This window comes from Lontra canadensis, unplaced genomic scaffold (genome assembly GCF_010015895.1).
Source record: "Lontra canadensis isolate GAN:19392208 unplaced genomic scaffold, GSC_riverotter_1.0 scaffold47, whole genome shotgun sequence".
NCBI classification, from domain to species: Eukaryota; Metazoa; Chordata; class Mammalia; order Carnivora; family Mustelidae; genus Lontra; species Lontra canadensis.
In genome coordinates this window covers 5,891,080-5,903,227 of record NW_022631041.1, presented here as the reverse complement: position 1 = coordinate 5,903,227, position 12,148 = coordinate 5,891,080, and the positions used below count along the sequence as shown (strand labels likewise).

Sequence of the window (12,148 nt, the reverse complement as noted above, 5' to 3'; positions counted from 1 at the left end):
GTCTGAAACAGAATAGAAGAGAGGAGAGATGGTGGGGTTGCTCTCAGCTTTGGGTTTGTAGCTTTTACAACGGGCAGCATTTCCTCCCAATTCCCCTCAGTTGCAACATAAGCTCCATTTTATAAGCAGAGGTGGGAGAAAAAAACTTGCTTAACTAGAGAAGACAGCAAATGGGGAAAGCAGGTGGAAACAGCAAAAGGCAAGAAAGCAAGCTGATTTGGCAAGGCCGGTGGGAAGTCTTACTGCCAGCAGGGACCCCTGAGGAATTCTGAGATCGTGGGCACAGCCCAGGCGCCACCCTTGGTGCTGCCTAAAGCACAGACTGAAACTGGTGGTTTCACGGGTTGTGAGGCAAGAAGAGAAGTTGAGGGAAGGAAACCAGTTGTTGAAGTAATTTCAGCTATAAGCTGATTGTGTTCTAGATTGAGGTTGTTGCATGAGTCAAGGATCAGTTGAAAGGGGAAAGAATTGGATGCCAGTCAAAGGAGAGAGCCAAAAATGCAGAGGAATGGCGGCTGGTATTATTGCTCATGTAGAATTTGGTCAATCTGTGCCTTTCTCACAGGTAGTCAGGAGTAGGAGGGTCCAGAGTTGTTACCTTGGCATTGATCTATTTATCCATGGACAATAAATGCAATCTAGTCAGATCAAAGTCCTCCACAAAGAAGAAAAAAGAGAGGCATGAATAGAAGAGCCAGGGCAGAGCTCTGGGGGGCCTATTCACTAGTACTGGACCAAATCAAAAATCGTTTAAATGCCCAGCTTGTAGATGGTTCCCCCCTCACATCTATTCCTGATGATGTATCTGTGGCTATCTGGTATGAGAATGGGGTTGTTTGCCCTCTAATGAGGCTTGGTAAACACCATCTGCACTGTATTTCAGTATGCATGGGACTTGGAGCCACAGCATCCTTTCCCATCTCTCCGATGCCCAGAACACTGGTTCCTGTCCCTCCACATTGTTTGTACCATACCTATCCCTGTGTTTGTTGAGCTCTGGTGTCATGGAGGGAAGGGATAGGGACTTCTTTTCTTTTTATGCCCTGCAAAGAGTCAGCTAATTTTTTTTTTTTTTTTAAAGGGAAAGAGGCAGAGATACAAGGTTTTGGTTTATTTTTTTAATTTTTTTTTTTATTTTGAGAGTGACAGAGCACAAGCAGGCAGAGGGAGAGGGAGAAGCAGACTCCCTGCTAAGCAGGGAGCCTGATGCAGGGCTCAATCCCAGGACCCTGTGATCATGACCTGAGCCAAAGGCAGACATTTAACTGCACCACCGAGGTGCCCCGGTTTTGCTTTATTTTTAAGGAAATGACAGTTTGGCTTAATTCATTATATTTTTGAACTGGCTACTGTAGATCCCTTACCAATTCTACCTCTAGCAAAGGAAAAGGAATGGACAAGCTAGGGTAGAAGGTTGGGTGAAAGGTATAATTAGTACACTTTTGACTTAAATCCTTTTCTTACAGAAATGAGTTGTTAGGAATTCTTTTGTATCCAAAGCCACAAGTTCAATTGCATCTCAGAGGCATGCAGCCCCATCTCCAGTTCTTCAAGATCAGCCTACTTCCTGAAGGTCACTGGTAATTTCATTGGCAGTTCAAAAGGACTTTTTCTATAAGGGCTAAGCTCCTACAACAGTTGAAAGTTTTTCTTTGAGCTTCCAGGACAAGCCATAGTCATCCTAGTTGATCTGAAATTTCAGAATACCTGTTTTATATCTGTAAAGCACAAATCAATTCTGGAAAACCATCACGGTTCCATTTTTTGTTGTAGTTCCACTGGTTTCCTAAAATCTAAACTCTTTTGGTTTTTAAAGACTCAGTGATAGGAGGAAATCCCAAGTTCAATTACAACTTTAGTCATCCTTAAAACTTTAAAAATGTCCATTTTAGTAAGTAAGTGTATCATATAAAATGCCAAGTCCTGTAAGTTTTCCTTCCAAAACAGTGTCCATAATTATAACTTGTGGCTTGCAGGTACAACATAGGTTGCTTCACATCCATTTTGACAGTTCACTCTTTTAGGTATTGTCTTTAGAGCCTCTGGAGCCAGGGGCTGCACACCTCTGAGATGAGAGCGGATAGAAAAGTACTAACTAGAAGACCCGAGACTGAAGCGTAAGGATCTCCTGGATCTCACGCTCCAAGCACAGGTGGTGGGTGGTACTCTGGGTCCAAGTGAACACTCTCTGAGAATACGGATAAAATTTTCAATGTTATTTCTGTGGCCTGAACTTTTTGCCTCAATTGGTAAAGACCAAGCAGGAGTTATACTTAGGAATAGAAACCTAAAATCTGGGAAGGAGGTATAAGGGGGGCATGGGGTTCTATATAGAAGGTAAATTGGGTCACTTTTGAAAATGCAGTAATTTCCAAAGAGCCTTCTTGAAAAATTACCTATTTTTAAATGTGTTTGTCTAGAAATCTTTGTATAGATGAGGAAGATAGGTTCTCAAAGAATATTTTTTTTACAGGTTTGAAAACTATTAGACCTCTAATGCCTTTTTTTTTTTTTTTTAGATTATAAAGTTGTGTGTCTGTAGAATCTGGAAAACACAGAAAAGCTCTCTCTTAAATGAAAATTTGTGCCAGCACCTAGAAAAGCCATTAACATTTTAATAATAGCATCCCCACACATTTGACTACTAAAACAAACTGAGTCTATTATGAAATTTTTCCTTCTGCTCCTAGGCACATGGCTACCCATTCGCCCCAGAAATCTCACCAGTGTGCTCACTGTGAGAAGACATTCAACCGGAAAGACCACCTGAAGAACCACCTCCAAACTCATGACCCCAACAAGATGGCCTTTGGGTGTGAGGAGTGTGGGAAGAAGTACAACACCATGCTGGGCTACAAGAGGCACCTGGCCCTCCATGCGGCCAGCAGCGGCGACCTCACCTGTGGGGTCTGTGCCCTGGAGCTAGGGAGCACAGAAGTGCTGCTAGACCACCTCAAAGCCCATGCTGAGGAAAAGCCCCCGAGCGGAACCAAGGAAAAGAAGCACCAGTGCGACCACTGTGAGAGATGCTTCTACACCCGGAAGGACGTGCGGCGCCACCTGGTGGTCCACACCGGCTGCAAGGACTTCCTGTGCCAGTTCTGTGCCCAGAGATTTGGGCGCAAAGACCACCTCACTCGACATACCAAGAAGACACACTCACAGGAGCTGATGAAGGAGAGTCTGCAGTCTGGAGATCTTCTGAGCACCTTCCACTCCATCTCTCCCCAGTTTCAATTGAAGGCTGCCCCGCTGTCTCCTTTCCCTATAGGAGCTCCTGCACAGAACGGGCTTGCAAGTAGCTTGCCAGCTGAGGTACACAGCCACCCCCACAACCCCGCGGATCAAACCGCCCAGCCTGTACAACCGCTGCCAGAGCCCCTGGTCCCCCTCCACCCTGTAACAGCTCCTAGCTCTCCTCCCCCGCCCCTCCAGAATCACAAGTACAACACCAGTTCTACCTCATACTCCCCACTTGCAAGCCTGCCCCTCAAAACAGATACGAAAGGATTTTGCAATATCAATTTGCTTGAGGACTTGCCTCTGCAAGAGCCTCAGTCACCTCACAAGCTCACCCCAGGTTTTGATCTGGCTAAGGGAAGTGCTGGTAAAGTAAACCTGCCCAAGGAGCTAACTGCGGATGCTGTGAACCTAACAATACCTGCCTCTTTGGACATTTCCCCCCTGTTGGGCTTCTGGCAGCTGCCCCCGCCTGCTACCCAAAATGCCTTTGGGAATAGCTCTCTCACCCTGGGGCCTGGGGAGTCTCTGCCCCACAGGTTAGGCTGTCTGGGGCAGCAGCAACAAGATCCCTCACTAGCCATGAGCACCATGAGCCTGGGTCAGCTCCCCCTTCCTCCCATCCCCCATGTTTTCCCAGCTGGCACTGGCTCTGCCATCCTGCCTCATTTCCATCATGCATTCAGATGACTGGTTTTCAAAGCATACTTTTCTTATTCTGGAAGGTGTTTTAAGAAGCATTTTAAACATCAGTTATAATAATACAAGGAAAGATTTGGAAAGCAGGACTGGGAATATGGCTTATTCAGTGATGACTGGCTTGAGATGAGAAGAGTTCTCGAACTGCATGTATTGTGCCAATCTGTCCTGAGTGTTCATGCTTTGTACCAAATTTAATAAGCAAGTATTCTTTAATGGAACTGCAAATATTGTCATAACCGACATCCAAACGAGGGCTGCTATATATACGTGTTTGTCAAATTGAATTTAATCGTAAGCCATGATCATAATAATGTTAACTAATTTTATGTGGCACTGCCTAGTAAGGGAACTATGGAAAGGTTTGGATTTCTCCAAAATGGGAGAATTTTTAAAATAAGAAAATAACCTTTATATTGCATATTATAACTAGGCTGTGTATTTCTTTTCAGGGATTTTTCTACCTTCAGGGTTGGATGTAGTTTAGTTACTATTGCCATAGCCAACCTGTAGTTTTACAGAAACAATTTCTTGTGGAATAATAGTCTCCATTTTAAAAAAGCATTTTAAATGTAGTTTGAATATTTTCCACAAGATGCTACAATGTGAGTTATCACTTCATTTATCTTAAAGACTAAACTGGTTGTCAGTTACATCTGACAGGAAAAAAATATGTATCACTGTGTAACCAGGTTAAGTGGTAAAATAATCCAGGCGTCAGTCAAAAAAAGCATTTTGCTGACTTTAATATTGATTATATTTTTTAACAGGAATTTAAGAAACTATTACTGGAATTTTAAAATATATATATATATTAAACAAGAATTTTCTTTGCTCTGTCTGGCTTAAAATACTACTCTGCTTAAGTATTATTTTTAATCACCAATAAATGCATTTTTAAATTCATCATTTAAGTCAATATTAGTTTTATTCAAAAAGGTTAACATTTGCAATGTAATCTATGTCTTGAATTTGGTATCTAATGAGTTTTAAAAATATAAAACCTAACCTTTTTTAAAGCTCCTTTGTCTTTTGTGTTTAGAGGCTTTCTATATGAAGATATATCTTACATATAATAAACTCTACAAATCCTGCATACTGACTTGACTGATTTTTATATACAACTATACCCGTGTAAGCGTGCATATGGAGATTAAACCACTTCCAGCTCCCTCCCCAGCTCCCTCATGCTCCCCTCCTGGTTGTTACTTCCCCCCCCAGAAACTACTCTTCTTTTATGCAGCATGTATTAGTTTTGAGTAAATTAGGATTTAAGGTGGAAGCTCCCTAATAATATTATTTATTTCTAAAAATTGCTGATACAACATTTGGATCTTTCCATAATATTATGTAATTTATTTCTGATGTTTAATGTCAGAGTACTGGCTACTGGAGTCTTTAGTCTACCCTGGGCTACCATGTTCCAGTTTTAGAACTGTCCTTACCATTAATTTTTAGTACAAATTAGAAATTTGCCTATTCCTTATTGGGATTTCTTCAGAACGTATTTCTACAGAACTCCTTGAATCTGTCATACCTGTTTTTTTTTTTTTTTTCCCCACCTCTAATGAGGGTGGGGGTGGGTGGAATGAAGGAAGCCTTGAGTACCTGTGCCCATCGAAGAAGCCTATTGGTCAATGTGAGAAACCCTGGCCCACAGCCCTTACCAGTGATGCCGAGGACCATGACAAGCAGCAGACAAGTGGCCTGGGGCTTGGTTTTAGTATGTGGAACTGATGTGGTTGAGCCTTAATGTACAGTTTAAGCTGGGGGTAGGAAAGGAGACAAAAGGATAAAGGTTACCTCTTCAAAGAAATCCCCTGGGATAACTACCTCCATTCCTATATCCGCTCTTACCTCTCCGAGAGAAGGTGATCTGCCAGAGCATAAGGAGTGAGTGAGTTCTGGCTCACCTTAGCAAAATCTCCCAAGATCCATTCATAGAAGCGTCTACAAATACTTTTATGTGGCTTAGTAGTCTTCAGTCTGTTCCAAGACAAGTATTTCCCTGAGCATTAAACAGCATTAGTTCCCAAAATACAGATCCAAAGAGCTTCAGGTGGTTGTGGTTGCTGCACTGCATGTGGGAGTAGGTTGGTATTCTCCTGCTTAAATTTAGACAGGAAAAATGGCCTAATTCCCAACTGAAATTCCCTGGGGTTAAGGAAAACAATACAAGTTCTTACATGAAAAAGCATAAGTATAAAGGACTCTACAAAAAGTTTCTTTACCCTGAGGACAGCAAAAAGAAGGAAGAGTTGAGACACCACCTCCCAACAGAGCCATATAAACCAGTGGTGGAATGACCAGCTGGCTTCTGATTCAGCCATGATAAATAAATAGCCTGAGTCCACTTAAAAGCATCCTTCCTACAGGAGGGGAGGGTTATCCTAACCATCCCTCCATGTCAGTGTTTCCCCACAAGCCATGTGCACTGCTGTGAGACAATTCTTCATGGTATACAGATGGACACTTAAAATAGGAGCAGTTGCTGATTAAAGTTCATTAGAACCAAATATTAAAAACAGGATTTTATGTTACATAGACTGAAGCTAGGTAAAACACTATTTTCCTAGCTAAGTAAATAATGATAGTAAAACTCCAAAGACTGTTTTAGTAAAAGGTTCTAACATCAAAGCAACATTTCTTTAAAAACCTATTAAATGTAATGAAAAAAAGTGTCAACCACTGTCATACAGATTGATGTGTTGTTTAATATTGTTTTGCAAATTGTAAAGGGAGTAATGAGGAAGAAAAGGTGAATCTGGTTTTTACTTGTTCTCCATGATTTCTCAAGAAGAGCTGTAGGCTTATAAACAGCCATCTGCCTTTCCTTCCCCTTAGGTGGCATTCCTGGGTGCATAGCCATCCAGGCTGAGGCGTTCAAGGGAGACAGTCTGAAAACAATAAAAGGCATTTACTTTAGAACTTCATTGTTTCCACACTGAGAAAGTTAAATAATATAGGCATCTTTACATTTTTAATTGTTTTAACAAACTATTCACAATATCAAGAAAAAAATTCTCTACAGCAGCCCTGATATTCACTATCTATCTCAGGGAACTGTCCCTTTTGAGGGAAATGTGTTTGGAAAAAGGGACACAGTGGTAGCTTCCAGGGCAAAATGAGGACTCATTCCCCTTTCCTGTTAAGCCCCATCAGAAGCTGAATGTCATTTTCAAACTATATGTTTAACAAAAGGGTATGTTTTAAGAGCACACGTTTTACTAACTCAACTGAAGTCTTACCCAGATTCCTCTTTGGTTTGCCTGCTATGGTTTCATTCTCTTAAAGGCTTACTACCTGTATCTTTTACACATTCGATGATCAGGAACACCCAGATTAGAGGTTATTATTATTATTATTATTATTTATCTTACCTGGTCTCTAGGAGTTAATCTTTTTTAGAAGATTTAGTAAATCCTTGTCTGAGTTTTGCTCCAGAAGCAGGGTCCACAGCTAATCCTTTGCAGACATCAACAGATTTGTTATTATGTAAAAGCAAACATTAGCAAGAAAAAAAAGGAATGATTATGAAATCCTCACATTGGATTCAAAAGTCTCTCTTCTTCCTTTTTGTTTTGTTTTGTAGCTATAGACAAGTACTCAGTCTCCATCCTGGGCCAAATAATAAGCAAATAGTGTCGGTCTCAGGCACCTTTTTTCCTCTGCCCCTCGCCCTTCACTCACTCTGGATGGGCCCTTTGGATCACCATCTCAGACGGCCGGCCATTTAAACAATCTGACTCTCACCACCTCTCCCCTCTGCTATCCTGGCTTTCGAAATGTTCCCTGAGTATATCATGTCTTTACAGTTCTTTGCATGCTCTCATTCCAGAAAGGGTTTGATAAGCCTTATGGAAGCATGAGATGCCTTTCCTCCCAGGGGTTATTTACATAGTGATGGGCTCATTCCACAAACAGGATTCTTTTCCTTTGTGCCCAGCAGCACTATTAAGCATGAGGATGAAGAAGCTTACAGACAGAAGCATGCCATACCATGGTCTGTTTTGTGCCACATGGTATGGGATAGGAGTCTCAGAGAAATCATTTTTTATAAAATGGAACAATTCCCCTCTGTCCTAGAGCCCTCCATTCTACTCAGTGTTTTATGAAGGGGAAGTCATCAAACAACCCAAGGAAATTGTGAATCAAATTATCCAAAGACACAGGAATATAAAGTTTTCAGTATTCATTTTACCAGGAGATCTACAAGTTGTAGATCTTCCAAAAAATCAGCAGCTGACCCTCTGATACTCATTATATTTGCTACATAATTAAATGAGCTAAGCAGGGGATGCTAGTATAGGTAAGATGCTCAGCTTCATCAAACCCAGTGGTTCCAGAAATAAAAGCAGAGCCCATCCCACCGAAGTTGTACAGTACAGTTCACCAAATGCATGATGCAACACAGCTATAGAACCCAGAACTATATTCTCATCAGGATCTTGATCTCCGTGAATAAGTATGGGAGGAGCTGTTGCTTGGCAGGACCTTCTTAGGAGATCCGTCCCTTGGGTATCTGAACCCTCAAGAAAAGAGCCACTAAAGAGAGATCTGCTGACTAGGTTATAAACTCACTTTCCATCTGGACATTAGAATCTTTGTGAGAATGAAGGAAGATCTACACCTTACTCCAAAACAACTATATATATATAACTTACATATTACATCATATTACATAGTAAATATATTTGTAGGCTGTAGATGTTATAGGTAATTAAGCTATAAATGCATATCTTCTTAATGTTTCCATGTTAGACCCAGTTTTTCCACAGCAGATGAGGATCTGGTTGGCTCTACCCCATTCTATGGAATTACTTGAGCAAGTTAGCCTCTCTGTGCTTCCCTTGCCTATAAACCAGAAATCCAAACAGCATGTTTAGCCCTGATGCCATTGTGAGGATTAAATGAGTTAATATATGTAGTGCTTAGAAGAGTGTCCAATGTAAATCTGGACTATCCGTGACAAAGGGAGTTACTTAGCGCAGCAAAAAAGTAGAAGCAATCTACTTGCTTGACACCAGGAAAAGAGCTAAATAAGTCATCTTGTGATACTGTTTTAAAAACACCACTGCCTCTTTTGCAATAGGGAAATCTTCAGAACGTGTCAGTGAAAAAAATCAGGATGTGTATAGGGCCTATAATCCTAAACTTTGGTGAGAGGGGAAAAAAGAGCATAAAAAGAAAAAAATGGAAGAGGATATTGGTGTTAAACAGTGATCATGTCAGGATGTGGACTTCTGACTTTTATTTCCTTCACATCTTTTCTCCATTTTCCAATATTTTCTACACTAAGCATTCATATCTTACATGAAACTTTTCAGAAATCCTCTTTCTCAAAAGCATTTTTTGCAGACAAACAACATGGCTAGAAACAAGAAGTTCCCAGGCCACCACGATTGCCTAACTCACAGACCCGCGAGCGCCGGGGGATGCATGGGTCTGTTTTGATCATAGATAGTCTGGGCGCCTCACTGAGCCTTTATGGCTCCAGGGCCGGCCTTCCATTCTATAATTTATGTTCACACCCCAGCTCTTTCCTATGCCTTGGTCAAACGGGCCATGTGTTCCAGAGTATGTCCTCTGCATTTTCATTTTCATAGCTTTATTCACTTCATCTTCAACTTTTCTCCACTGGTCAAAATCTATCTCATCCTAAAAGCTCACCCTAAAAGTCTCAACCTCTGTGAAGCTCCTCTCTCTCAGACTGATAATCTCCTCCATAAAGCCTCCTGGGCAAAGTTGATCTCTTTCTTGTGTCCCCTTAGAACGTTTATTTCTGATTGTTAAAATATTCAATATGACTGATGGTTTCTCTCCCTAGACTTTTAAGAATCTATGGGCCTAAGAAATAACCATGCATAATAATCATGTGATGAATGAATGAACCCTTTGAACATCCATGGCAGCTGTGAATCAACCTCACACGCTTCCCTGCATCAGAGATCTTCCTGCACTTGCTTATCTTCTCATAAAACTCTAGAATGGGTAAGGATTGTGACTTACACACGTGTACCTCCCCTGTGAATTTAGGACAAAAGGCTATACATGGAAAGTACTACCTGTTTCTTTTACTCAAGAGAGTTAAGAATAAAAGCCAGAGTTTTAGGGAGTTAACTGCTAGTTAAATGAAAGACAGTAATGGGATTTACGTGGAAGGCGAGTGACACCAAGTGGCCTTAACTACTGATTATCAATCTAGAAATAGCAAAGCCTAGCAACTACAATTTTTAAAAGACAAAGATTACATTTGTAATGTAATCACATTACAAATAGATTAAGACTGAGCAGAACAGAAACAATGGACAGTAAGATGCAAATCTGGTGTACACATGAGCCTGTTCATATTAGTGAAAGGCAGTGCTTTTCACCAACGCTTAAATATTTTTGAGAATACACCCCCTCCCAATATACTTCTTATATGTTCAATATGCTTTCCCCCCAGAATGACTCCAAATGAAATATGACTAATTTAAAGGCACACCAACACTGGAAACTTTATGTTTAAACAGAAGGTGAAGGGCACCTGGGTGGCTCAGTCAGTCAGGCTTCCAACTCTTGAATTCGGCTCAAGTCATGATCTCAGGGTCATGAGTTTGAGTCCTACATTGGAACTCCACACTGAGTGTGGAGCCTGTTTAAGATTCTCTCTCTCCCCCTCTCCTTCTGCCCCTCCCCACCCCTGCTCTCATGCATGCTCTAAAATAAATGAATCTTTAGAAAACAAATGTAAGCAGGTGAGGTTACAGGGAAGGCAAGAAATTAAATTTTAAAAGCATCTTAAACCTGAAATAAAACAAAAACTATCTCTTAAAGGTAATTAACATAATTCTAATTCACATGCCAGTATTTTGAGTGGGAAATTACAGAAAAGATACCTACCCTCTCTCATATATTTAAAGTATTTATTGAACACCTCACATGTGCCCTGAACAATTCTAATAGTTATGGATACAGCAATACAATTAAAAATGGGCAAAGTAGGCAGGTCCCAACCTTCTTGATCCCATCCCACTCCTTTCTGGTGATGGGAGAAAAGTATGTATTAGATATTAGATAGTGATGAACGCTATTAAATGAAACCACAGAAGGAATTGTGGAGGGCTTAAGTTTAAATGGAGAGGTTGAAAGGCCTCAATCTGAAAAGGACACTCAGCCAAGAACTGAAGGGAGCAAGCAGTGCAGATTAGTGGGGACTGGTTTTCAGCTGAAGAGCAACTAGTGTATATGGGCCCCGCGGCCAGGAATGTCAGACCTCTTATGGTCAAGGAACAACACTGAGGTGGTGATGGTACAGAATGTGCCTTCTTCTTAGCAACACCAGTGGTCCCAAATCACCATTACTAGTCAAGAACAAACATAATATGAGTTTGCTTTGACCTACTGGCTCCTAATCTATTTTCTTATGTATCAGAATGGTGTCTCTACAACATTCTGCCTACTGTCACATAATGGGACACATCACAGGACATGTCCCATATACTCGGATGTGCCACATACTGGGACACAAGACTTCTGAATTCTAGTTTAGGATCTTTTCACTTAGAAAGGATCACTTGCTGCTACTTTTTTTTTTTAATAAATTTTTTAATTTATTTGTTAGAGAGAGAGAAAGACAGAGCACGAGCACAGGCAGACAGAGTGGCAGGCTAGAGGCAGAGGGAGAAGCAGGCTCCCTGCTGAGCAAGGAGCCTGATGTGGGACTCGATCCCAGGATGCTGGGATCATGACCTGAGCCGAAGGCAGCCGCTTAACCAACTGAGCCACCCAGGCATCCCCATTTGCTGCTACTTTTAAAAAGTTACTTAGTCCAAGGAAGAAATCTTCCTTTAATTTCAGCACTGTACCTGACACTGTCTTCTTCCATTCCCAATCTTTTTGCAAGTTTACTAGACCAGGGAATGAAGGTTCTAGAGTCCATTGCTATACTCAGATTGGACTTTGCACATTGACAGAGTTCTCTAATCACAGGGAATTAAGAAATATTACCCCTAGGGGCGCCTGGATGACACAATCAGTTAAGCATCCAACCCTTGATTTTGACTCAGGTCATGATCTCAGGGTCATGGGATCAAGCCCCATGTCAGACTTCCCATTCACCATGGAGTCTACTTGAGATTCTCTTCCTCCCTCTGCCCCTCCACCTGATATTTTTTCTCTCTCAAATAAATAAATACATAAATCTTAAAAAAATTACCTCCTCGGG

The 12,148-nt window shown here is 41.2% G+C and overlaps 2 protein-coding genes across 8 annotated transcripts in view; one reads left to right on the top strand and one right to left on the bottom strand.

The window, feature by feature from the left end:
* PLAGL1 (PLAG1 like zinc finger 1) overlaps positions 1–5,033 on the top strand; it is a 108,676-nt gene extending 103,643 nt beyond the window's left edge. For all 7 annotated transcript variants that reach the window (XM_032873095.1, XM_032873093.1, XM_032873094.1 and 4 more), the window contains one exon: positions 2,691–5,033. In XM_032873095.1, the coding sequence (XP_032728986.1) occupies positions 2,691–3,930 (1,240 nt within the window). In that variant the 3' untranslated portion in view covers positions 3,931–5,033. The remainder of the gene's footprint in view (positions 1–2,690) is intronic.
* A 1,606-nt stretch (positions 5,034–6,639) lies between these two features.
* The window catches only part of ZC2HC1B (zinc finger C2HC-type containing 1B), a 44,214-nt gene continuing 38,705 nt past the window's right edge, over positions 6,640–12,148 (bottom strand). The window contains exons 7-8 of the mRNA XM_032873090.1: positions 7,320–7,404; positions 6,640–6,836 (exon numbers count right to left, since the gene is read on the bottom strand). Of these exons, the coding sequence (XP_032728981.1) occupies positions 7,334–7,404 (71 nt within the window). The 3' untranslated portion in view covers positions 6,640–6,836; positions 7,320–7,333. The remainder of the gene's footprint in view (positions 6,837–7,319; positions 7,405–12,148) is intronic.